The 26,432-nt window shown below is 43.6% G+C and overlaps 1 protein-coding gene across 1 annotated transcript; it reads right to left on the reverse strand.

Annotated features, from left to right (window-relative positions):
- Positions 1-323: 323 nt before the first annotated feature.
- On the reverse strand, positions 324-22,419 carry LOC147634358 (uncharacterized). Its single transcript, XM_086805500.1, has 4 exons — positions 22,228-22,419; positions 1,341-1,463; positions 1,021-1,140; positions 324-899 (listed from the first exon to the last, which is right to left on the reverse strand). Exons 1-4 carry the CDS (start codon positions 22,262-22,264, stop codon positions 835-837), a joined length of 345 nt encoding a protein of 114 aa, XP_086661626.1. The 5' UTR covers positions 22,265-22,419; the 3' UTR covers positions 324-834.
- Between the last annotated feature and the right edge of the window lie 4,013 nt (positions 22,420-26,432).

Raw genomic sequence — 26,432 nt, forward strand, 5'->3', positions numbered from 1 at the left:
AGTACATGCATGATGCATGCCCTCCAACTATCAGCGTGGACAGACTCCCGCTAGAGAAAAAAGTATATAATACAAATTGATTATATCATCATGCAATACAAACACCAAAAATGTGAAACAGTTTTGCATTACACATTTTCTGCCCAAATACCAACAGAGAATGCTTCTGAACATCACATTCAGCAGTCAACTGCCTACATTAATCCCAAAAAAAAAATATTTGACAAGTCGATACAAAAAAATAACCAGCGGAAGACATCTTAGCACCAAAGAATTTGAAGAACGAAACCACTGATAAAAATTTGACACGTTAGCAAAGCATAGAATTAAAGTTCATATCACTGCAAGAACGTTCATAATACAACAGAAGGCTGTACCTTCTTATAAAGAAATTTGTGCCAAGTTAACAAAATTTAAATTAATCCTTCAACCTTTAAGTGGAAAAAGGTACTCAACAAGAGCAAAAGAATAAACAATACTCCTCTGTAAAGATTATCATACATTAGTTCACTCCTGATGTGAGCATGTAGGTTTATGATGAAGTATGCAATTATGGCTTTTGCATCAAAACAACTCTTTTAACTGATGCTGTTTGTGGCAACAACTCTTGAACCAAAAACCAGCAAACTGCACAAGGGAATCCCCTTACATTAAAATGCTGGCTTTGAGCTTCCAACTCAACCATATAGAATGGACTACAGTAACATCTATAGAAAAAAATGATACATTTTAGCAGAATATTCTTGCTTATATTAAAGCCACCATCTAAACCCTTTGGTCTTCCAAGAAGCACCAGATGTTTGATTTCAGTATTCCAATGTAGCATGCTGACATTCAATCATCTTCGATGATATTGACAGGCTCGCTGAACACATACTTCGGTAAGTCATACTTAGCACCTGCGAAATGAGATCAGGGTTCATAACTTACTCAGAGCAAAGTAAGGAAGATGTGCAGGTAACCGTTTTGGTTCGAAAACACAGCAGGATTGCTTCTGATTAAGTGAGTTGATCACTTTACCTTGTTCATCATAGCATATGGACATGTCCTCGGAGGTGACAATGATGCCTGCGCTATCTATAATAGCCTGAGCGAGACTTAATTCGGCTTCTGCCGCTGCATGAAGTGCATCCCAGATTTCTAAAACAAAGCGCACAATTCAGTAGCATCTCCACCAAACACTTGAAAAAAGTTCCATAAACTTTTAAGAACACCTTGGCAACCAACCAAACATCGGAATAGTTCCGAGGAGTAGATTGCAGAGATAATTTGCTAAAAAGTTTTCGATGTAGCCCTCAACTGCCAGAGGATGGATTATATGTGGACACCACACACCTTACCTTTCTTTCCTCCATAATGGGGAGCCGTGTCCCAAAACTCATCACGCATCTGCTTCAATTGTGATTGAGTGATTGACTCAGAATGTTTCCATGGCTTTGGCATCTTCAACTTTTTTGCAGGACCTAGTACAAAATTTAACTCATCTCCATTAAAATCACCAATCACAAGTTTTCTGTCTAAATATGCTGCAATGCCAGCAGCACATATCCGTACAATGGCATGCAGACGATTGAAACAGTACACTGTACAAATATAACAGTAAGTGGACAATTACAATTGTCTGCCGAACAAATTGCTACTGGTATGTGGATGCTTCCTAATTGTCTCGTATAATTTCATCTGATCTGCAGATAAATTCCAGCCCAGACAATTGCAATTGTACGTCGTACAATTCTACTTGTATGTACTGTTATAATCGTACAATGTAATGACACGCAGAGACAACTGAAACAATACACTGTACACATATAATGGTACGTGGACAATTACAATTGTCTGCCGAACAAATTGCTACTGGTATGCGTATGCTTCCTAATATCCATCGTAAAATTTCAAATGATACGCGGAGAAATTTCAGCCTGGACAATTGCAATTGTACGTTATACGATTCTACTTGTACATGTACAATTCTAACGTAAAGAATTGTACACGTACAATTGCAACAGAACGAATGCGTAGTACGTCGAACCGTTCCAACGGTACGCATACTGTTATAATTGTACATTTGACACTGTATGTCGGACAAGAACATCTTGCACACGTACATCTGCATGAAAAAAAAATAGAAACTTCCAGAGACTAAAAACATTGGAGTTTGACCTCACAGCGACTATTGGACTTGTCTCCAGTGTCGTCACTACCACTACCTCCTCGAGAATTGCAGGCATTGGAACTAGCTCCTCTGCCTTTGGATGCTCGGCTAGCATGGCAGACATCACTGCGGAGTCGCTTATCTCATCCTCCTCAAGAGAAAAGTATGAAATTCACGTTGTGACTCCTCCCTGTCCTCGGAAACCAGAATGGACTTCGGGTTGGGTTGTCTTCCATCTGTCTTGATCACCTCCAAGCTTGGTAGTGTTTGCTTCTTGGGTTCATCCTCCAAAATCTGCTGCTTGAGCAGGAACTATGTTAGTAAATGTTGCCTTGGCTGCCCCCCCAGTCCACGAACTAGCCCGCTTGTAGCACCCCCCTTGGAGTTGTCCTGATGATGCGTTTTATTGCTGTGGAGGCCCGCCTATTGTGTGCTGTCCTGCAGCCTGAATAGGGCTGTGTTTTTGCCGAATCTGTCCGCCCTTATGCTCTCTCAGATGTGCCCTTTGAGTGCCCACCACATCTAGGCTTTAGCCATATTCATTCATTGATGATCATTGAGTCGTTGAGAACTCAAGAGCAGTGCTACCATTGAGTATCTCTATTCAGCATTGTGAACATTTCATGTTCATAATAGGAGTGTCTGAGGATGTCGGAAAGCTCTCAAGAGAGGAAGTGGTATTGGTGATAAGAGTCCCCAAGCAAGGAGCAGATTCTGGAGAATGAGCCCAAGGAGCAGACACTACCAGGCTTGGAGGTAATCCAGATAGATGGAGAACATTCTATCCCAGAGTCCATTTCTATTTCCGAGGACAAAGTAAGCGAACTTCAGATTTCTCTCTCCAAATCCATCAAGGAGAAGGATGAGATGATCGATTCCGCAATGGTGTCCACCATGGTAGCTGAACATCCAGAGGCAGAGGGGCTAGTTCCAGTGCCCACAGTTCCCAAGGAGGCAATGGTAGAGACATCATTGGAGACAACAGGTCTAGTAGCTATGCTATTTGGACCGGTGTGGAACAGAGCGCGAGTTTGCCAGAATATCCGTACTGGGGTGAAGCGGTGGAGCATCAGTTGCACCCTTACTCCAAGTTAAGCATAAGGGGATGCCACGTGCACACTCTCCCGAGTGTGACGTGGACATGCCTTAATCCATTGGCTAGCTCAGAGGTCGAGTACGTGGCTGGATTTATGTGTTTGTAAGGACTATTGTGCCAAATCTTTGTAATATTGTCGAGGCACCCAATGAGCAGCCTAGTGTGCACCTAGTTATTGGGTTATTGTGTGAACAAACGTTAAGTTGGACATTATTATTAGGGTTGGTAAAGTTGGCAGCAAACTCAGCAACATTAGACATTATAAATAGGAGTCTAGGATTTAGTCATATTCATTCATTGATTATCATTGAGAACTCAGGAGCAGTGCTACCATTGAGTATCTCTATTCAGCATTGTAAACATTTCATGTTAGTAATACATAGTAGATTAGGTCGTCTCTCTCTCCTGCGTATTGAGCATGAAGAAGCAACAGTTTGAACATGGGTTAAACTTCAATAAAGTCTTTGATCACGCACTAATTGCAATCCATCAATTTGTCTCATTGGGGAGGAACCTCATCCTCCTCTAGCAACATCTGCTCTGCACAAGCTTGTACAGTTTCTCAGGTGGTAGTTGGAGTCTCAGAGGTTACTACTCCTAATGAACAACTCCAAGGATGCCCAAGCCATGTCCATGATCGCTCTTTCTGTGAAGCAATCTATCATACCTCACATCCGATCTTGCAGCTCTGCTAGGGCTGCATGGCAAGTCCTTGAAGCCATGTTCCAAACCCACAGTGAAGCTAGAGTCATTAGTCTGATTGTCATGTGCACACCAGAACATGGCAGATTGCCAGGCTAAATCTTGATCGGGCAACGGATAAAACAGTAGGATTAGCGGTGGCAGCCCAAGGAACAGGCCCCATGACCTTGTCGGCCAGCATGAGGAGCAGTTGGCCAGATGGGAATACTCTCACGTGTGAAAGTGCCTTAGTATTGATTGGATATGCAGCTTGTGGAGCAGGCTGACGGCCTGAAGGGCTAACCGACCAGCATGTTGTGGGCCTATATAAAGGTTGGTCTAGATTTAGTCTCACTATCTCCCTCCTTTGGGGCAGGTCAAAGGTCATAGATAGGGTCTTTATGTTCCCTTTTTTGGAAGGCCAAAGGCTGTGCTTGATAAGGTGAAAGATCAACGTTCCATCTTGTAGTCAATCAATAGGATCAAACTTCTACCATAATCTAAAACCCATAGATTTATACAGTTTTTGTATTATATAATATACTAAAAATATAGCGCTCTTTCTCTCTGTCGTTGTTGGTGACTTGCATAAGGTTCCTATTTAGTTGCTTAGGGCTGAAAGAAGGCACACAGAGTTTTTGCGCATGTGACATTGATGTGGGAGTTGGACAACCTTGATATGCAAGGAGATTCTATGGCAGAGCATCTAACCAAGGTAAAGGACTTGAAAGAACAATTGCTGAACATCAATGAGACAGTAGGTGTGATATGCACCGAAAGTCTTTGTATTGGAAGATCCTGTCACACAAATGCTCACACCGTCTTCTGTATCCTGAGTTTCGTGAGTTTAGCAATCCATTTCAATACTTCAAACTTTAAAGAGATGAGAGAGAGAGATATGAGAACTGTACCCCAGATTGGGTCCCGAATTACCCACTGAAGGGCCCCCTATCCCGATAACGAGATAGTATTTGCTTTATTTCTTTTGAGAGAATGATTGTGGACTGTAGATAAGCCAACCGCAAGATCTCGGAGGATCGGAGAGTGGCTGATTTGTACACTGCTGTAGAAACACCTCGATGACTTGATCTCGAGCCTATGCACTCTTCCCAAGGGCATGAGTAAGGGCTGCACACCTGAGGCTGAGAAAGGAGAAGGTGGACTGTTCTACACTATGTTAGAATGCTGAAAACATGTTACCTTCACCAGATGACTGCTGCATGTGTGGATGATGCATAGAAGGCTAGACACTGATGCAAACAGCAGATTCAGGGCTGGAAACTGTTGTAGACTGAATCTTCAGGGCTGGAAACTGCTGTGGACAGAAACACAATCCTGTAGAGGGGCTGTTGGACTGAAACGCATGAGAAACAGAGGCTGCAGACTGCTGCTGTACGGCTGGACAGAAAACGCAGGACTGCTGTACTGTTTGCTGGCGTTGAACTGGGCTAGTTTGGATGCTGAATCTGGGCCTGAATTGATGCTGAATCAGGGCTGAATGGATGCTGAAGGCAGGCGCCTAGGGCTGACTGAAGCTATGGTTTCTCAAGGGGCTGGAGAAGCAAGCTTATGGGCTCTAGGGCTGGATTAGTCTAGCGCTGAAAGCAAGGGTGCTCCTAGGGCTGAGGAGGAGAGCTCTTAGCACAATGAAGACTGAATGAGAGAATAGGCTCTAGGCAAGCCTATTTATACTAACTGGAGGTTGGTCATTTAATAAAGTTTTATATTTATAAATGCCCAATAATGCAAATAATGCTAAATAAATACTGATAAATATGGAAAAAATACCAGATAAATCCCAATAAATTCCCTAAGGCTTCGGGGATGTTCTAAATGATGCACAAGCCTATGAATGCATATTATGCAGGATGCAGAGTGCTTTCTGATGCAAATCCTAAGGCTTCTACTGACTCTACATGCATGAATGATTCTCTCCAAGTGGGTTAAGGGACTTGACTGACTGACTGACCCACTAAGGCTGAGGAATGACCTACGTAGCTCGTGCCTGACTTATCCTGGACTGAGGATGTACAATGGGGTCACGGCGTACGACAAATATCATCCTATTGGGTTCTAAAACTATACAGCTGTTGCACTTCTGATGATGAGTCATTTTGTCACCATGCACTGAGTGCAAAGTGCATGTGACAGTAGGAGACAAAAAGCTAGTCACCACTACACTCTCAATTCCTTACTTCCTTCCTATCAAAGCTTTCACACTTCTTTAAATCTTTCCGAGCAATGATTGGACAGCAGTGAAGGGGCAAGACGACATGTCATGTGCATCAAAAATGCCATGGATATTCTCAGACAGCAGTAAAGGGGCAAGACTTCAGCATGGACATATCATGTGCATCAAAGATGCCATGGACATTCTCAGGTGCTGGTCCAGAAAAGGCAGCCAGATAAAGAGAATGAACCAGATAGAGTTAGGATTCGAGCACAAGAGGACAAGAGTGGACTCAGAGCAAGGCCTGGAGGGCTTCTTGACAGTGCGTTAGAAGCAAGGATGACTGGTCGGCTGAACCAGAGGACAAGGCAGCAGCCTGCGCATCATGGGCAAGGGTAATATTCAGGTGTGGCAACGCTGAAGGGGATTTATGGAAGGTGGACTTGGCCGACCAGCAGTCGGCCAGTTGGCCAAGCCTTAGAGAAGTCCTATAAAAGGGACCATGTGCTCATCATTGTACTCATTCAATCCTCTAGGGATTGGGTCTTTAGGGGTCCAAGTAGGGACCAGGATTTTGGTGTTTATCACCCTTTTATGAAGACACCCTAGGGCTATAGAAGAGTACCTTTTTGTACTATATCAATATACTGAATTTCCAGCCTATCTCTCTCTCTCTCTCCTCTCTCTCCATATCGGCGTTTTGCATCAGATGGTTTCCAGTAGTGTTTAGGGCTGAAAGAAGACTCCCAGAGCTTCCGCGTGTTACATTGGTATCAGAGCATCAGGCTCAGCAAAGCTAAACACTGAATCAGTCCCATATGATGGTGTACAGGTCCAAGGTACAGGAAAGTACACGGATACGAAGCCCAAGGCAAGGAACACAGAATCGAGAAGAGCTCCCGGGAGGTTTGTTGGTGGTGTTCCACAGAGCCAGAGAGGACGGCAGTCCTGTGAGCCAGATAGGTTCTCGGGCAACGGTCCTAAGGGAGGATTACCCTCCAAGGGGTGATGTGAGAATGCCAAACTCATTTCTCAAGAATGAAGACCAAGACAGTGTTCAGAGTCAGGGCAGGAATGGATTGGGGACTAGATGGAATAGATGCATAGATCTTATTTTGAGACAATGGTTTTGGAGACTAGGCCGGGCTTTCAGAGAAAAGGGCTGCCAGGGATGGATGGATGACAGAGGGACTTCGGGAAAGGATTGGGATGATGAAAGTCATCCAAGAACAGTTTGGAATCCCATCATCAAGTTTAGCAAAGGGGGATGTCATGTGCATGAAAGATGCCATGGACATTCTCAGGTGCTGGTCCAGAAGAGGCAGCCAGATAAAGAGTATGAGCCAGAATTTAGGAGTATCAGGGTGTAGATGAGGAAGTATCTTGGACTTGGAGCTAGGGCATGGATGATGCGCTGTCGACTGAACCAGGAAGGAACACATGAGTTGTCGGCTGCTTACAGAAGGTGGGCGACTGGACCAAACAGAGGCGGCTGGACCAAAACAGAGACGGCGCTGCGTTTTATTGATTGAAAGCCAAGACTGCTGGCCGACTGCTGGTCGGTCAGTTCTCCAAGGAATTAAAAGGCCTATAAATAGGCAAGGTAGCTCATCATTGTACTCATTCAATCCTCTAGGGATTGGATCTTTAGGGGTCCAAGTAGGGACCAAAATTTTGGTGTTTATCACCCTTTTTTATGAAGACAGACTAGGGCTGTAAAAGAGTACCTTTTTAGTGCTGAAAGAAGACTCCCAGAGCTTCCGCGTGTTACAGGACAACTATACTATGTTCAGGTTTTAAGCAGTTCTAAGGCAAGTTTTATGCCCATAGGCAGGTGTCCAAGGCATGGTCAGGGGTTGGGGCGTGTGAAAAGGGCAAGAAGGCCAAAATTAGGGAAACTTCCCTTGCACTTTCTTGTACGGTGAATTTGGGCATATTCTTGGATTCATCTAGGTATATCTTTATGTTGTATGCACCCACTATTGGGCACTGATGACGCTAGTGGGGATGTCGTAGTATCTAGTCCATACTATGCGTAATGGACTGAATAGTTATATAGTCTTGTGGGTTGACTACCATGAGTATATAACATGCACGTTCCTAAAAGGTGAATTTGGGCATGTTCTTGGATTCATCTAGGTATATATATAGAATTTAGCGGACATGGTAGTGGGAACCGGGCCTACAATAAAAATCTGGTCAAAGAAAGGGAGCAGATTGGAAAAACAATCCCCAAGGGATTGCACCACTGAGGCAATGATGGAGACTTGCATTATGTTGGGCTATCAGATCTCTTGGGAGCAGTCTAGTCTTCTGTTGGAAGAGGAGAGATGGTCTTGGTTTTGTTTTGTACAATGTAAACTCTTAAATGAAGTCAAGTGTGAAAAGTAGAGGTCTGTAGTGAGGAAATTTCAGTTGTGTATTACTTAAAAGTGTTCTTGACTTTTCTTAGCACATATATATAAATATTTACTATTGATCCCAAAAAAAAAAAGAAAAAGAAAAAGAATTTAGCAAACATGCAAATTTCACATTGTGACGTTTTCGTCCAAGTTGCGGCCAGTTGATATTGTGTAAATTCTTTCTCTTTAGTAGTGCATGTGCCCTATCAACTACCTTTTTGTTGTAATAATTCTTTCTATTTGTCATGATCCTTAGTGCATCTGAATAGAGATGAAGTTATCAGTTGCACAATCATCAAACATAAATAAGGCGGGCTGATCCTTGATTTGACCCCATGCTTTGCATACCATCCGCTCTTTTGCATCATGTTTTGTGTTTCCCTGCACATCGGGAACTCGGGAACTGCATGCACATTAGCCTTGGTTTGCTTGTCCTCATGCTTTGGTTTGCGGTCAGGGCATTGTCTAAACATGTGCTCTTTGCTGCCACAAGAAAAACATTTCCCCTCCTTGGCATATTGCTCCCTTTGCTTGGGGTTCAAGCCAAATTTGTTCTTCTTTGGCCCATGATCTTTAGATGAGGTATTTTCAGCTTTACCTCCCTTCTGGATCTCTCGGAAGCTCTTTTTAGGTGGCTGTTCACCTTTTTGTAGATTTGGGATAGCCTTATCTTTGCCCTTTGAACCCCCTTAATCTTGCTTAATTTTGAGCACCAATTGCTCCGTAGCAAGAGCAGAGGCTATAAGCTGTTGCAAAGTGTGTTTCGGGTGCAATTCAATGCCCGAACGATAAGCTGGTTGCAATCCGGAGCGAAACTTCCTCTTTCTTTCATCCTCAGTGATTTGCATAAAAGGAGTTACCTCAAGCAACACTTTCCAAAACTTATTGACATATTGTCATTATCTCTTTGCTCAAGTCTATCCCACTTTTGGGTGAGAGTTTGCTCCGCATTAGGTGGCAGGAACTGGGCATAAAATCTGTCCTTAAACTCTTTCCAAGTGCAAATGGGGTCTTTGGTGGTCTTTTCAGTGATCCACCAATGAGCAGCGGTCCCCTTTAAGAACATGCTAGCATGGCGTACTTTAGACTTCTCAGTGAAGTCCTCATCACTAAAAGTAATATCAAACTGTGCCACAAATGCTAACACCTTGGAAGCATTATGCTCTCCATGAAAAACATCAAACTTAACGGACGTGTCACCTGCTTTAAATTCCTTGAGCTTTCTGGGATGAGACTCATGGTCCTCTCTTTTTTCTTTTCCCCTTATCCAACGGGGTAGCCCTATCTGCATGGGCTCCATGGGCCATCATGGAAGTTTCATGAAGCACGGTGGCATGTGCTCCACGAACCTGAGAATCAGATGCACGTGACTTTCCTGCATAAGGCAATGTCTCTCCATGAGACAACTCAGTAGGCAAAGCTCTTCTAGTGGCAAATCTGTCACCTCCTCCATGGGATACATGCCTTGAATACATGTGACCATCATGCCCTCTATGAGCACCAGCATACATATACCTGTCACCCTTTGTGCCTTGTGGAGAAGATGCATGACGAGAGGTGGCTGTCACCTCTTCCCTTTGCATAAATGACCTCAACCTTTGAGATGCGGGATCTCCATGCTTCAAGCGAGGTGGATTTCTGAATTTCAGCTCTCCATCTTCCCCCTCTTTGATATCACCTTTGCGAAGGAGGTAAGAAATTGTCAACTCCCTAGGCTTCTTGCCCACTTCTCGTGCCATGGACTCAAAAGTCATGTCCACCATTGCATCGGCTTTCCTTGCTTCAATGGCACTTTGCACATGGGGATCTTCATGCAAAAATTTCAGCTCTTGCTCTTGTGCCTGCAAAAGCTTTCTCATATGCTCCAATTCAGCCCTCATTGCATCACACTCTTCTTCTTGCATAACTGTCTCTCCACGAGACAGTTGCCCCTCGAATCACTATCATTCACCCTCTCAAGGGGCTCGTGCCTTCCCTGCAAAGCATACGGATGACAACCCGGCTGATCTGTTGACAAAGAGTTTGCCTCCGGAGCGGTTTGCTCATTGCAGACACTTGATGGGCATTGGATGAGGCCAGTTTCAGCCTTGATATGGCCTTGTATATTATCATGTACATGCTGATTTTTCTTTTCCTTCATTTAAGGGCACTTTGCCTTTAAGTGGGGGGTTGTTGGAGTAAAGGCATTATGCCCACACTCAGTGTGTGTACTAGCCCATAAGTTATAGTACATAGTACACTTAGTACTTTTAATGTACTAAGTGCACTATGTGTACTAGTGCAAATATACATGTGTGATAGGGGAGTCACACACTCATACTCTTGAGTTGACTTATCCCCACATATGTCTCTCTCTCTCTCTCTCTCCTTCTCTCTGTGTATGTCTCCCACATGAAACCCTAATTAATCTCCCATTCAAGCATCAGAACCACGTGAGACACTTGATGGGCCCCTCGAATTAGGCACTTCCAAAGGGTTGCCTTGGCTATCCATTGTGTTAAGTGTGCTAGAAGCGGGGTGTCCAATACACAGGTTCGTTTCCCCACTAAGAAGAGGGAAAAAACCGTGCTCTGATACCAATGAAACCGATCCCGTCAAGTGGGAATAGACTCCGTTGGACACCCACACGCGTAATAGCACAACTTAAATATCACAATATGAATGGACAACTCAATAACAACCGAAAAATTGAAATGAAAGGAAATGATGATCAATGGACACCAGCACTGGGGCCGGAACGGGCCAACCCCCCCCTCAATATATAATATATTATTGCGAGTATTTAAGTGATACAATGCTCCATGGGTTCAATGAACGAGATGATGTCCATGTACAACTGAATGAATACAGTTACCAAACCAGAGACTCGAAGTAGACGTTCGAAGGAGAGCGATCCACTTGAAGAAGTCTAATCTCTACGGTCCTGTGTCTTCACTGGAATCCGCAGAGCGCGCCCCATTGGTGTTCCAGGACCACGCACAAACAGGCGCTCCCGTACTAACGCCTAGCTCTCCCGATCTCGGCACCCATGGACCGTGGTTCTCCAGAAGCTTGGACTACCCGGCACCGAACGGGTGTTAGCAACAGAGAGTATCCCTTGTAAGATTTACACCAAAAGACCTTTGCTTAAATCTCAATCCACTTACCTTGTAAAATAATGGATATGGCCTTCAGAAGTACTAGGCATCCACGTATGAAAGAAGAAGTCTCTAAAGACACTGGTCAGAAAGTTTCTCTTGGAATTTGAGAATTATTTGCTATTGGATGTGAAATGGATGCCAGAGAAGTACTTCCACGACTGTGTAGATATACTTCGAGCTAATGAAGAAATGGTTGGTCCAGATGTATTTGAAGTACATATATGGACATCTGGCGATCAAGACGGATTCAAGAGGGAGGGATTGTGCCTCTAGCTGTCTTCATTGTATATATATATATATATTGGACTAGAACTGACCGTTATTTTGCTCTAGTTGGGTGGCAACGATGTCGGATAGCCCAAGGAGCAAGATTTGTATATGGGAGACAACAATGCCAGATGACCCATTGGACGGCAATGATGCTAGAACGAGATTTGTATATGAGAGGCAATGATGCCAGATGACCCATTGGACAGCAACAATGCCAGATAAATTGGATTTTGTAGTCCGGCAGTCATTGCGACCAGATGGCCTAGATGGCTGAATTGGATTTCGCAATCGGGCGGTTATTGCGACCAGATGGCCTAGATGACTGTATTGGATTTCGCAGTCGGACGGTCATTGCGACCAGATGGCCCAGATGACTGTATTGGATTTCGCAGTCAGGTGGTCATTGCGACCAGATGACCCAGATGACTGTATTGGATTTCGCAGTCGGGCGGTCATTGCGGCAGCCAGATGGCCTAGATGACTATTGGATTTCACAGTCGGGCGGTCAATGCGACTAGATGGCCGAGATGACTATTGATAAACTCTCGGGCGGTCCTAGTGACCAGATGGCCTTGAGGATAGTCTAAGCGGTCCTAGTGGCCAGATGGTTCAGCACGGTTTCGATGAAACCAGACAGGACAATCCATGAACAAGAGGATCATTACTTGTGCACTGCATATTGATGTATGTTTGAATTTCTTTGACTTTGTGTGCTATTTTTGTTGATGTATGGACAATGCTTGGATTTATGGCATGTGATAAGTGTGGTAGACACGAATGATGCATACTTGTTTGTTGACTAGCTTGTGTCTAGTTTTTGTAGGAGGTAAATATGCATTAATTATATCTAACACACATGACATGCCATGAAGATGTACCATCAAGAACAAGGACATTGGTCAAAGAAAAGGCATTGAGATGTTGCCAAATGAGGAGATGACACTATGGATATGGGGAAAGACCAGATACACAACCTCACCATATGGGGCTAGTACCTTCAAACATATGGAAGTACTTCATGTACTTGGAACACATGGATATACATGGAACATATGGATGTGTTTGGAACACTTGCAGTCTACAGTCGAGGACAACTGCGATATAAGAGGGAGGGAATGTAACTATTTGGCCCTCCTAGCTCTATTTCACGTAATGAAACCGATGCCCGAACAGAAGACAGGTGGAAGAAGACATGGAGACAGGGTCCATAAGGTTTGATTAAGAAAAAACACCATTCTTGGTCAAAAAGCAAGAAAAAGCAAAAAGTCAAACAAGGTTGACCACAAGTCAAGGGCACCATTGGTAAGAGGAGATTGAGCCGGACCAAAAAGCTAAAAGTTGCTTTCTCAAAAAGCAACTCTAAGGCCTGAAAGCCAGAAAAGCAAAGCACCGAAAGTTGAGTAATATTTTATTAATAAAAGTAAAAAGAGCAAAAGCAAAGGCAAAAAGAAAAAAGCAAAGCAAAAGCATGGACAAGCTTTTGGCAAAATGTAGAGCCCTTTTCAAGTATAAAAAGGCTTGAACCTCTCTTGTAGCATCATAAAGGAGATCCTGGAGTGTGTGTGGGTATCATTATGATCATGGAGAGCTTCTTCTTCACCATTAACATCTTCTCCAACTTGCTTTTTAGATGTATGGTTAGCCCTAGACTTGTACGGGCATGTGCATGGGCGATACGAACGCGTGTACGGAGCTCCACAGACATAAATTTCAGAAACCTTTAAACTGTCCCAAAAACCCTAAAAACTGCTTTTGTATGTTTTTATTGCCCAAAAACCATTAAAACAGGTTTTATATCAATTTTCTTGCTTGAAAGAGCTTTTCCATGGTTTTCTTCATCGACAAGGTTGTGGAGATTACTCATGGGAACTTGGACATAGAGCTTGGACATGGAACATAGAGCTTGGACATGGAGAACTTGGACATACAGCTTGGGCATGGAACTTGGACATAAACATGAAACTTAGACATATAGCTTGGACATGGATCTGGACTTGGTTTTGGATTTTGATTTGGACTTGGATTCATTGGATTTGGATTTGGATATTGGATTTGGTACTACCTCGGTGAGAGATACTTGTGGGTCATTCCTGTGGTGTGCTCGGCATCAGAGATCTTGTGTCTCGACATCGACATCGACTTGGATGTCCTACATCGGCATATTAGTTCGTTTTGTATTCATTGATTGTATTGATCTTGGCCAGTGTGCTCGTGGATTATTCCTGAAAGGGGGCGGGGCCTGTTCCCCGCTCAATGTGGTGTATGTGCAAGATCCCTATTTTCTTCTTTCTTCCCCCTCTCTATATCTTCCTCTCTTGGATACGTGGTTAAGTCTATCACGGCACGCACCACGCTAGGCTTACATGATGCCCTCCTTAGCCTTTTCCTTGGGTGTTTTCTTAGGCATGAAGTTTTTACCTTTCTTGTCTCTTGCGGTGCTGTCACCATTTGGTCCCTTCACCCGTCTTGACTAGTGTTTCACACCTTGGGTGGAACCAAGGTGTGAATGGGGATTTTTCCACAAAAGAAAGTGGGAGCATGAACTGGAAAAGTTTTGGCTTGAAAGATGGCATCTGGACAAAAGTAGCGTGGGATTTTCATCATTAAAATGATAAGTTAGTGTTTCACACATTATTAACAAAGGGCTGGACATATTATTATTATTGGACAGGTATATATGGACAAAAGAAGGCGCCTAGCTCCACCTTGGGGAGCAAGTTTAGGAAAAAGCTTAAAAGTTGTTATTTTTGGTAGCTAAGGCCACTTTTGGCAAAAGTGGCCGTTCTCACTTCTCAGGAGGAAGGGCGGTTTCTTTGGTGGACAGTATAGGCAAAATACAAAGTCTATCTCCTCTTCTGTACGAGCTTGTACATTTCTCAGTATGAAAGGGGTCTACTGGACTCCAGGATGTCTAAACTTTTGGAAAGTACAAGCCTTGGAAATGGGGGATTATCTTGGAATACAATGGATCACACTCCTAGAATCTACGAGGGTTATGACTCTCATGGAAATTTTGTTCGCGTCATTACATTTGGAATTGAGCAGATACCAAGAGTTGGCAAAGTGCGTATGACAGAATGTCCACCAGTTGGGATATTTTTAGAGAAGTTTATGGAAGGACCTATCTCTTAGATTGGGACATGTGGCAAGAAAGTGGACCAAAGTGAGTTAAGTGGCTTGACACTTGTTAGAAAGTGGACCAAAGTGAGACAAGTGGCCTCACACTTGTCACTTGAGCTTTTATGTGGCTCTCCACTTGTCATCATAGCCTTCTCTTTCCATTTTCACTCATGGGAGGTCCAAATCTATAAATTGGAGCCCTCTCTCTTCATTAAAAGAGGCTCTCTTGCTGCACACTAGCCTCTACCACCGTTACAGGCTGCCCTAATAATGGCTACTCTCTTTCTCTCTCTCTTGAAGGTTGCCTATGAAGAATACCGACTTGGGGACTGTTTTGGACATATCTTCGCCACAGATTCTACAGCTGGACTACTCCGACTAGTCCACATCTACCTACCCCACTTAGCGTATTCACATTATGGACCGCTTGTACATACTCTATTATGTGTGTTAGTCACTTTATCTTCTTTGTAGACCTCTTTTGTTGTAAAGAAGAAGAATTTTCAGCCTCTCACCTTGTGTGCTCTCTTCTAAGATTTGTGTGAGTGTATGTGTGCTTGCAAGAGCTCAAGCTCTATTCTCCCCTGCATCTTTTCATCGTATCAGAGTCTGGTTCATGCTAAGCGCTGAGCGGCAAGCAAGGGAAGCACAGGAAGTGGTACGAGGGTAAGAGCTTCATCTACTCTTCCCTCTATGTGTTGTCTACCACACCCTTGTTGGGAGCTCTTCGGGAGACACCGGCAAACGAACTCCGATTGAGGAGCTTTATTCGCGGGAGGAAAGCTATAGCGCAACTATTGCGTCCTATCGGACAGATTTTTTCGAGCCGAAAACGCGTTTCGGGCACGTCTAGACCTCCGTTTCTCAGTTCGCAGGCGTTCACAAGCACTGCGGGTAAGTTTTCGATTTTGTGCAGAACTCTATTTTTGAAACTGCAAGAAGGGCGATTGGTTGTGCAGACACTGTGTTCTGCAAAAAGGTCTCAAAGTTGCCATTGGGTGTATGTATGCAAAGTAAGGTCACTGGTTGTGACAATTTGAATGCAGTGTAGTACCGCTGCAGAGAATACAACAATTTGTGTAGGTCAAGCAAGAGTGCTGTTGCTGGTAAATTTGTGTTACAAAAAAGATGTCAAATGATGGAATAAACTAGATTGTTGCAAAGAAGCTTGACAAGAACAACTTCCATGCTTGGAAATTTAGATTGACAAATTTCATGATGGAAAAAGGTTACTGGGATTACATTGAAGATGAACATGAGGAGGCACCGGAGATACCGGAGATTAATCCAACTGCTGCAGATATAAAAGAGTTCAAGGATTGAAATCAAGGAGCAAGGAAAGTCATGTATTGGCTTTCTATCAGCATACATGACACTATGATTGGGCATATACAGGATGCCAAGTCACCTAAGGAGGCTTGGGACACCTTGGTGAAGCTGTATGAAACCAACACCAAGGTACGAAAAATTCAGTTGAAGAATGAGCTTCATACTATGGAGAAGAAGAATATGTCCGTGAATGATTATGCTTTGAAGATCAAGGGAATTGTGGAATCCCTTGCATCAATTGGTGTTTCTGTGGATGATGATGATAATAAGGTGGAAGTGTGTCTGCGTGGTCTCGGGCCACAATATAAGGTGTTCAAGATGTCTATTCAGACTCGGGACCATATTCCCAACTTCACAGATTTGGTGTCAATGCTGATCATTGAAGAGAAGAACTTGGGTGAAGATCAACAGTCTTAACAAAATAGAAACAGTTCAGAGCAGCAGGCCTTCTACATAAGTGCAGGTAGAGGATGAGGTAGAGGTTGTGGACGTGGCCAAGGTGGTGGCCGAACATGTAATCAGAATTATGGTCAGCAACAGCAACAGTCCCAGGATTCACAACAACAACATAGAGGTGGAAAAGGCCAGTTTAGAGGCAAGGGGAGTCAACGAGGTCGTGGTAATTGGCAAAGGCAGCATAATGATACACGAGGCTGTTTTTACTGTGATAAGCTTGGGCATGTGCAGGTAGATTACTATAAGAAGCAGAGTGACATGCGAAATGGAAAAGTGCAACAAAACCACTATGCATTCTCTAGGAGAAATAATGAGGATAATGAGAGGTTGTTTGTTATACAACATGTCGTTAATACTGTGTCTGTAAATAATGTAGCAACATGTAAGGATGATGTATAGTATGTTGATTCAGGTGCTTTGAACCACATGACAAGTCATGGTGAGTGGTTCAAGGAAATGATGAGTTTTGAAAGACCAGGTTTTGTTGAAACCGGGGATGGCACTGCTCATCTGATTGTCCATGTTGGAGATGTGCCATTGTTTATGCAGGATGGTAAAGTGAAGTACCTTCCAAATGTACTTCATGTTTCGAACATTACAAAGAATCTGGTTTCTAGGGTTTACAGGTTCGGTTTAACCTTGATGGTTGTTATGTAGAAGACTTCAAAGATAAGTTCAGGTTGGTTGCAAAAGGCAATAGAGTGGGCAAAATGTTTACATTGAATGTGAATATGCCTGAAGTGAGTGCTGCAATGTTTGCAAATGGTTCAGGAGTTGTTGCAAATACAAACATTTCGCATAAGAGAATTGAGTATGTCAATGTGCAAAGAACGAAGTCTATGCAGTCTAAATAAATTGTGACAGGGTTGCCTAAGTTTAAAGTTGAAGGTATGCAAAAAGTTTGTGAAGTATGTCAATTTGGAAAGCAAACAAAACATGTATTTTCACATGATAGAAATGTGAGCAGGAATGTACTAGTTGTTGTGCATTTAGATGTATGGGGTCCTGCGAAGACTCTGTCTATGGATGGCTGCAGGTACTACGTAACATTCATTGATGACCACATGAGGAAAGTGTGGGTGTACTTCATGAAGGAGAAGAGTGAAGTGTTCTCATTTTTAGAATTTCAGAGTTATGGCTGAAAAACAGACAAGAAAGCATGTAAAGTGCCTAAGGTTAGATGGAGAGGGAGAATACTTCTCCAATGAGTTCTCTAATTCTTACGAAAGAATGGCATTCAGAGACAATTTACATGTAGATACACTCCACAGCAAAATGGAGTTACTGAGCGGAAAAACAGGCACATTGCAAAGATAGCATGAGCATTGATGGCTGAGAAGAATATGCCACATAGCTATTGGACTAAGCTGTGTCTACAGCAGTTTATATCATGAACAGGACGCTGACACTCACGAGGCGCCTGCATGACCGTTTGACATTTATATCACTAGCGGGTTTGATAGCTGGCACCGACGTATCTTCGCCAGAGATTCTACGGTTGGACTACACTGACTAGTCCACATCTACCCACTCCTCTTAGCGTGTTCACATTATGGACCGCTTGTACATACTCTGTTATGTGTGTTAGTCACTTTATCTTCTTTGTAGATCTCTTTTGTTATAAAGAAGAAGAAGAATTTTCAGCCTCACCTTGTGCGCTCTCTTCTAAGGTTTGTGTGAGTGTGTCTATGCTTGCAAGAGCTTAAGCTCTCTTCTCCCTTACATCTTTTCACATTGTACCGGTTGTACGAGTCACTATACCAGTCCTTGTACCTGGTGTATCTATCGTTGTACCGGTTGTACCAGCCATTGTACCTATTGTACCAACCCTTGTACTTGATGTCCCAACCATTGTACTTGTACCAGCAATTGCACTTGTACATGCTGAATGGAGAGTTGTACCTGCTGTACCAACTCTATTGCATGAAGGCCCGTGGTTTTTTGGGGAAGAATCAGCACCCACACAAAGGTATATGGTTTATATTGTTGGCTCGGCATTTCTACAGCTATGTGTCGACTGAATTTTATGGTTGTCTCATGTTGGGCTGTGTTATGGCATTTGTATATGGATAATCCGGCATCTCTTGTGAGGAGAGTAAGGCCCTCAAAGCTTGTACATGATATTTTCTCCTTGGGTAATAAAGGGAGGGGGGGTGTGTCGACGCATTCCGGCCTCTATGTGGTGTCACATGTGCAAGATCCATTTTCAGCATTTGTGGATGTTTTGTCTAGCTTTTATGTTTTATGCAAAGTGATGATGAATATGTGTTAAGGACGTGGCCATGTTTAAATGTTTTAATATGCATTGATGGTATCAACAAGTGTGTCAAAGGCCCTGGTCCCCCGGGCACTGCGAGTTACATTTGCCCGCAGTACAAGCAGAAAACTATGGGTTGTTTTGGGGCTGATTTGGAGATAGTTTTGGGACTGTTTTGTCGTCTCTGGAAGAGAGCTTGGTTTGAATATTGTTGTTGCTTTGTGGAAAATCCGGTGCTGTATGCACCCGCACCTTGGTATCTTGTAAAAGCTTCAGTGTGAATAAAGAAGTTCCTACAGGGGGGCGGCCGTTCCGGCTCAGTGCGGTGTTATTGTATTTTGTATTATTTATGGTTCTTCCAGCGTGTTTCCATGCTCTGTCTGATATTTGAAGTATTGGTCTTTTATTGTTCCACGTTGCCACCTTGTGACATTGGTGTCAGAGCAAAGGCTTTCTCAGAGGCTTCCTTCCAACAATGAGAAAGAGAAAAGATCAGAAGTGGGGACTACACTGACCAACAGTTATGCTATTGAGCTTGTGGAAGCAGTAGACAGCTTGGACTAAGGATTTATGGATTCACAGAATTTATCCTCGAAATATGGAGTTGGTTTTATGTGCCTGTGTTCAGCACTCTTTTCATATGGAGTATTGTGGATTCGATAATGAAGTTTACAGACAAGCTATATGGAGCTATCTCTCAAGATATCTTATGCATATGCTGATGAGAGATTTCTTTTGGCTTCATGACAAACTTGGCAAAGAAAAGCTAAGTATACTTTGAGTTTTACCAAGTTGATGCTTTTTGCCAATATTTGGAATTTTGTACATGTTGAACTCCCTTGTTGACGTAAGTGGAGAGTGTTACTCATGTCTATCTTGAGATGTGTTTCAGGAAAGTTTTTTTTTTTTTTTTCTAAAAGGCGTTTTCCTTGGAAACGTTTTGATTGTGGAAAAGGCTTCTCTATGGATTTCTCACTATCTAAACTCATGGGATCATGGAAGAGTGGTGAATCTGTCTAGTGAGTATTTCATGAACTCATGGAGGTTTCGCGACCCTAGTGAGTGACTTCGGGTTGGTGACCCCGTGAACCCATGTAAGAGTTGGTGACTCTAGTGAGTTAATATCTAGACTCATGGAAGGGTTGGTGACTCTGGTGAGTGAAGTCTCGTGAAAGGGGAAACCCTGGCAAGCATGTATGGTTTCATGGATGGGTTGTTGCCTTGGTGAACCATATAAACATGTGAAGCATGTTTGGCTTGAGTATGCGTATGGATCATAGGGGTGGTGTCCTTATGGAGTCCAATGGCATGGCAAGATGTTTTGTGGCTATGTATGCTGCTGCTTTGTTTTTGCAGGTACTTAAAGCTACTTTTGGATTTATGGATATTTGGGACACAGTTGGCTCTTCTGCTTGTGTCTGAATAATATCAGAGTTACTGACTCGGTTTATGGATATTTGGGACACTGTTGGCTCTTATGCCTGTGTCTGGTTATTATCAGAGTTGTTGACTCAAGATATGGATACAGTTTGTTTCTAGATACGGTTCGCTCTTGTGTCCGTATTTGACTTCGGATTGTGGATCTAAATTTATGGCTAAAATATTATGGATTGGCATTGCGTCTGCTATTCTTGAAGGATAAAGGGCTAAAAAGAGCTGGCTGACTCCAACAAAAGGGAGGATGGGCTGAATTCGTAAAAAGGGGCAGCAGTTGGGAACTCTCTCTCTCTATTCAGCATTGGCCGTACAGTTGCATCCTCTTGCAAGGCTGGTTGTACTGCTGCTACGTAATGTTCTCTCTCTTATTTGATGTACTAATTCTTTCTATTTGCAGTTTTTTGCACAGTTTTGAATCTCTGATTAGGCGCTAATTGAATCAAGCAAACATAAACACACTCTGCAAGCACCTGAAGTGAGCAGAAGGGAGGGGAAAGCTATTGCCTGCATATATTTCTCGACCCTACTCTCTACGTATGCCTGTTGTTTATTGCAGTGCTTGGTCACAATGATGTCACTAGATTATTCACACTTTAACAACATCAACAGGCCCCAGCCAGTCTGCTTTTAATTGCAAATGGAGCTCTGTAATCTGCATGTATTACACCCATATATCTTTATAGCTACCAAGAGTGGCCCTGTACAATGCAAACACAGCCAGGTCTGCTCTAGAGACCAACAAAAAACCCCTGGGGTTGACCATTATCCGTGCATCCAGTCAACACCTCATAACTCATATCCTTCATGCCGCATCACAAATGTGGGCATGCAAGCATGCGACAACTATAGCTTCATGCTAAGAGCTAGGCCACCCTTTCTACCTCAAATTTACAAGCTGCAATAACTCTTGCACGCTTGATACACCATCCCAAGCTCCATTGGTGAATTATATACATACCCAGAAGCTACTTTCCAAAAACGTCTACAAAAGCAAACTCTACAAGAAAAAATTAAAGAAAATCAATTAAAATGCAGAGAGAAGTGAAATAAAGATAACATCAGTTGCCTATCAGTAAAAGTCCTGCAGATATCATGTCTGAGAAGCACAGCCACGGTAGCTAAAAGTGTGGCCAAGACTAGATTTCGTTGACTTAACATGGGCGTTAGAAATTGGGAAGTGCTATTAATCTCATGCTCCTAACGCTTAGGTATGGAAGCTATACATACAAGCAACAAGTGGACCAATCATGTGATAACCTCAGGATTTACTCAACAGGCTTACAATCGTGGCAAGGTGACCACAAGGTTTACAGACGCCGACAAGGTAGGGCAGACTTGCAAGAGCAATAAAATTGGCTCGTGCATGATCGGAATCACAATGACAACTAGCCTATATAGACACTAACCACACACAAACAAACAGAGGGCAGGCCTTCGTGAGCATGCGGTGGATATCCATGGCTGGTCGTGAGATCTCCATGCACAGCACTTTATATGAGGGGCATCCTAAGAAAATCCTATATAACAATCCCTAGCAGGAACCATACCTGCACAGCGATAGACATAGAAGCCATAGCAATAGGCAGACAGTTGCTTGGTGTGTTGAGTTAGACAGAAGCAACCACCTGACGCTAAATTTATATCTCGAATAGTGCATATCTAAGGACTAATGAGCGGGAGAAAAGACAACAAAGCAAAGTGAGAGGAGCTCTCTAACCTTCAAAAGCTTTCTCGGTTGACCCAGCGCACCCCATCGCTTGCAGCTCCGCCCTCTCTCTTCACATCCTGCCTTAACTATGGTGAGAGCCTTCGAAATGAAGCAAAGCCTGTTGTCAACTACTTTGCCCAAAAAAGCAAATCAATACAAATTGTTGCTAACCCAGCTGGCTTGCATAAGTGATGATACTAAGACCATAGTTTATGCCCGTTATGGAGGGAAATTAACCCTACGCCCTCCAATTTCCTAAAAGTCACCTCATTATCGTGACAACAACCACCCCCTCATGTGGACATTTACACGTCCCATTAATGGTTAACCACCCTTTAATGAAAGCTTCCAATTTAATATGGTACCAAAATGTTTTTTGCATTTCCATTGAATATATTATGTGAGATTTTCAAGAATAAGAGTGTTTTTAGAAGGTTCCATTTTAGTATGGCTTGAAAAAGCCAATGAATGATGACCCTCTATATCCTTGCTATTTGCATGCATTCACTCCTCCATGTCCTCTCTATTTAAGGCAATGAAATGATGACCCCCCATATGCTTTCTATTTCTTTTTTTTCTTTTTTTTTGTTAAACCTCCCCCCCGAAAGGGGGGAACTCTGTGCTGCGATGTCGCTTCAGGACATCGTCATCTCTGGTGCTGCTTCGAACACTCACGCCATACGCGAAGGGGCTGGTCCGTCATCTCTGGTACTCCATCAAGCGCCAATGAGATCTCTTGGGGGTTCGCTACCCACACCCAAGGCGTCTGCTCCTCTCCTCCGTCATCATACCGGCTCTGGAGGCCTGCGTGATTCTGAAGGAGTTCGGGGGCCTCATCTTGATGGCCCCCCTCAAGGACTTCTTGGTCCTGCTAACACTGGTCTCCCGACGTCGTTCGCTGAAGCGGTCCGCCTCCCTACAGGCTCACGGGCGTTATCAGGTCATGTTCAATCAACTCTCCCCCCAGGTCTGCTGAAAACCCTCTTATTAATCTGCTCGCAGAACCCGACATTTGAAGAAAAAACTGGTGATTTTGATGTTGATGCTGATGGCACTGTAATATGTGATGACGACGAGTTGGCTGCATGGCAGGACCACCTGTCATCCCACTCTTTGATAGGGCTCTGTCATGGGGCAAGGCCCCCAGTTGATACTCTGAAATTCTGGATTAAATCTAACTGGGAACAGAAGGGGATTAAAGTTGCTTCTGTTCAACATCTTCCAAATGCTTACTACATGTTTCACTTTGTAGACTCGGTAAGTGCTTCTTCTGTTATCAACAGCGGCGGCCAGCGGATAATCAGAAACACCCCCCTTTCCTTCTTCAGATGGTATGACTCCTTTGATCCCAAAGGCCCCAAACCCACCAAAATCCCTGTCTGGGTTGAATTAACCGATATGCCTACTAAGTATTCCATATGGGCTAAGAGGATTGGGGGTTCTGTAGGGAAAGTTCTAGGGCAAAAACCCTTCCAAGTCGTCAATCCTCAATGGGCGCATCAAATGCTAATTGAAGTAGACACCGCCAAACCCCTTAAAGAGAAAGTCCCCCTGAAAAACAGAGAGGGCCAGATTATTTATGAACAAGCTCTGACATATAAGAACCTTCCGAACGCCTGCTTTAACTGTAATAAGCAAGGGCATTTGATCAGGGACTACCCTGATCTCCAGCAACCAGCTGTTAGTGATAAAACCCCAGCCAAAGATGAGTCCTTCGTTCTGCCCCAAAAAAAACATGTGTCCAAGTTTAAAAACAATAAAGCTAATTGGCATATCCCAGCCAACAGATTTGCCCCCCTCCTTGCGAAGGTGCAAGATGGCCTAGGCATGCAGCTTCAGGTCAAAGAGACTCTTAATTCAGCCCCTATAGGTGTTGAACATCCCTCCCTGGGTATGGTCCATAACAAGGACCGAGTGATTTCCAGTCAAGATCTTGATTCCCCGATGGAATCAGATGAGGATTTCATTGATAAAACTCAACGAAACGATGAAGTTTTCAAAGCCCAACTAGATGAAGAAGATGAATCTTTGATGAGGAGGATGTCCCTCTCACCTATGAAACATCACGAGGAGGGTGACTTCTCCCCCCTCCTTTTGGGTTCAAAAATGAAGAGGAAAAAGGATAAAAGTCAAGAAGCCCTAAGAACCTCCGTGTCCCGCGGGGAAACCTTTCAAAACCAGTAAAAAATGATTTCGAGTAAACTGCTCTCCTTTAACTGCAAGGGGCTCACGAACCCGAATAGGGCTGTGGCCATCAATAGGTGGTTAAGTGACTTAGCTTTAGACTTTGACATGCTCAGTTTGCAAGAGCTCAAAATCGGGGGCCCTCAGCTTCTGATGAACCTTCAAAGAATCTCCAGAAATGTTTGGTGGTTTTTTACCAACCACCACTCAGGGAAAGGTGGGGCCGCAAATCGGCATTCACATGAAGTGGGAACATGCAATTTTAGATGCTTGGTCTGATGATAACCACTGCTGGACTGCGGTTAGGCTTGGCAACCCTTTCAACTTCACTTTGGTTTCTGTTTATGCCCCCTGCTTGGCCAGCTTGAGAGCTGCAACCTGGCATTCTATGATGCAGATTGTGGGTCCCATCATGCTTGTTGGTGACTTTAACATGGTTGAGTCCCAGGGGGACAGAAATAGATATCTGGGTAGAACCATTAGTGGTCATGAAAAGGTTACATGGGAGTTGCTAAAGGTGGATAAGGATCTCTCTGACCTTTCAATGAAAACTGGTTTCTCTTGGTCTAATAATCAAACCGGTTGCTATCATAGAGCAGCTAGATTGGACAGACTTTACGCCTCGGGCAGCCTGATTGATATGTTCTTAAAGATCAATTGTTACACTGACTCCTCCCTAACCATTTCTGATCACCTTCCTCTGATCTGTAATCTGTCTTTAGGCTAGGCCAAAGGAAGGGCTGGATGGCCCCATCTTGACCCCTCCCTCTTTCATCTTCCGTGTATCTAACAGATGATTAAAGTCTCCATCAATGAGGCCTTCAGTCATTTCTCATCCCCCTCCAAGGGATGGGAACGTCTGGTCAATAAGGTCCATTCTATCTGCAAGGAGTATAAGCTTAAAGCTTCTACGATTCGCCTGAATCGTAGAGTTCAGATCAGGAACCAGATCTAGGCCATTTATCTGTCTAAAAATGGTGTTTCAGACCACTCTTTGATTGAGCTAAAGAATCAACTCAGACTAGAGGAGTTGTTGGCTGCTAAGGCCACAAGATTGTGGTACAGAGAGGTTTGGGCTGGGAAAATTGACACTCCTAACCCTAAGATGTTTGCCCTCCTCAAAAGGAAAAAAGTTAGGGACCTTATTCCTATGGTGGAAAACTTGCAGGTTATCAAGGATCACTTTTCTAACTTGTTCTCCACAGCCCTTCCTCCCTCCCAGGAAGTTACTGCTGCTAGGGCTAAGATTGCTCTCATTAGGAAAAAGGTTGTTAACCCCTCTTTAGCTCTTAAGCTGGACTCCCCCTTCTCTGAAAAGGAGGTCAAGGAGGCTATCTCTCATCTCAAAAAGAGGAAATCTCCGGGTGAAGATGGAATTCCAAATGAATTCTTTCATACATTCAAAGACGATCTGACCCCACACATCCTTAACATCTGGAAAGAAGCCATGAAGAAGGGGGGTTTGGCTGAAAGAACCAATATGGGGGTTATCAAACTGATTCACAAAAAAGATGAGAAAGAAGATCTTGGAAACTGGAGACCCATAACTTGTCTCTCTTCCCTCTACAAAGTTTTTGCGCATATCCTGACTAGCAGAATCAACCCCTACATGGATGAGTGGATCCTCAAAGAGCAAAAGGGCTTCATTAGGGGTAGGTATATTCTTGATGCTATCATTAGCCTTTGGGAGGGTATGGAGCATGCTGAAAACTCTGGCCAGAATTACATCTTCCTCAAAATAGATTTTGATAAAGCCTATGATAGAATTGATTGGTCCTTCCTCTTCCAATCCCTTCAAGATATTGGCCTCAACAGGAAGTTCATAAAGTATGTCCAAACCTTACTGGGGAATGCGTCTTCCAAGGTTGCTGTTAATGGGGCTCTCACTGAAGCCTTTCCTCTGAGGAAATCTATAAGGCAAGGCTGTCCCCTCTCTCCCCTTCTTTTTGCTATTGTTGCGGATGCCCTGGGATGGCTGGTTAACAATGAACTAGCCAACAACAATATCAAGGGTATTGAGATCCCTAACA

The sequence above is a fragment of the Cibotium barometz genome, chromosome 11, assembly GCF_041138505.1.
Source record: "Cibotium barometz isolate CiBa-2024 chromosome 11, ASM4113850v1, whole genome shotgun sequence".
NCBI lineage: Eukaryota > Viridiplantae > Streptophyta > Polypodiopsida > Cyatheales > Cibotiaceae > Cibotium > Cibotium barometz.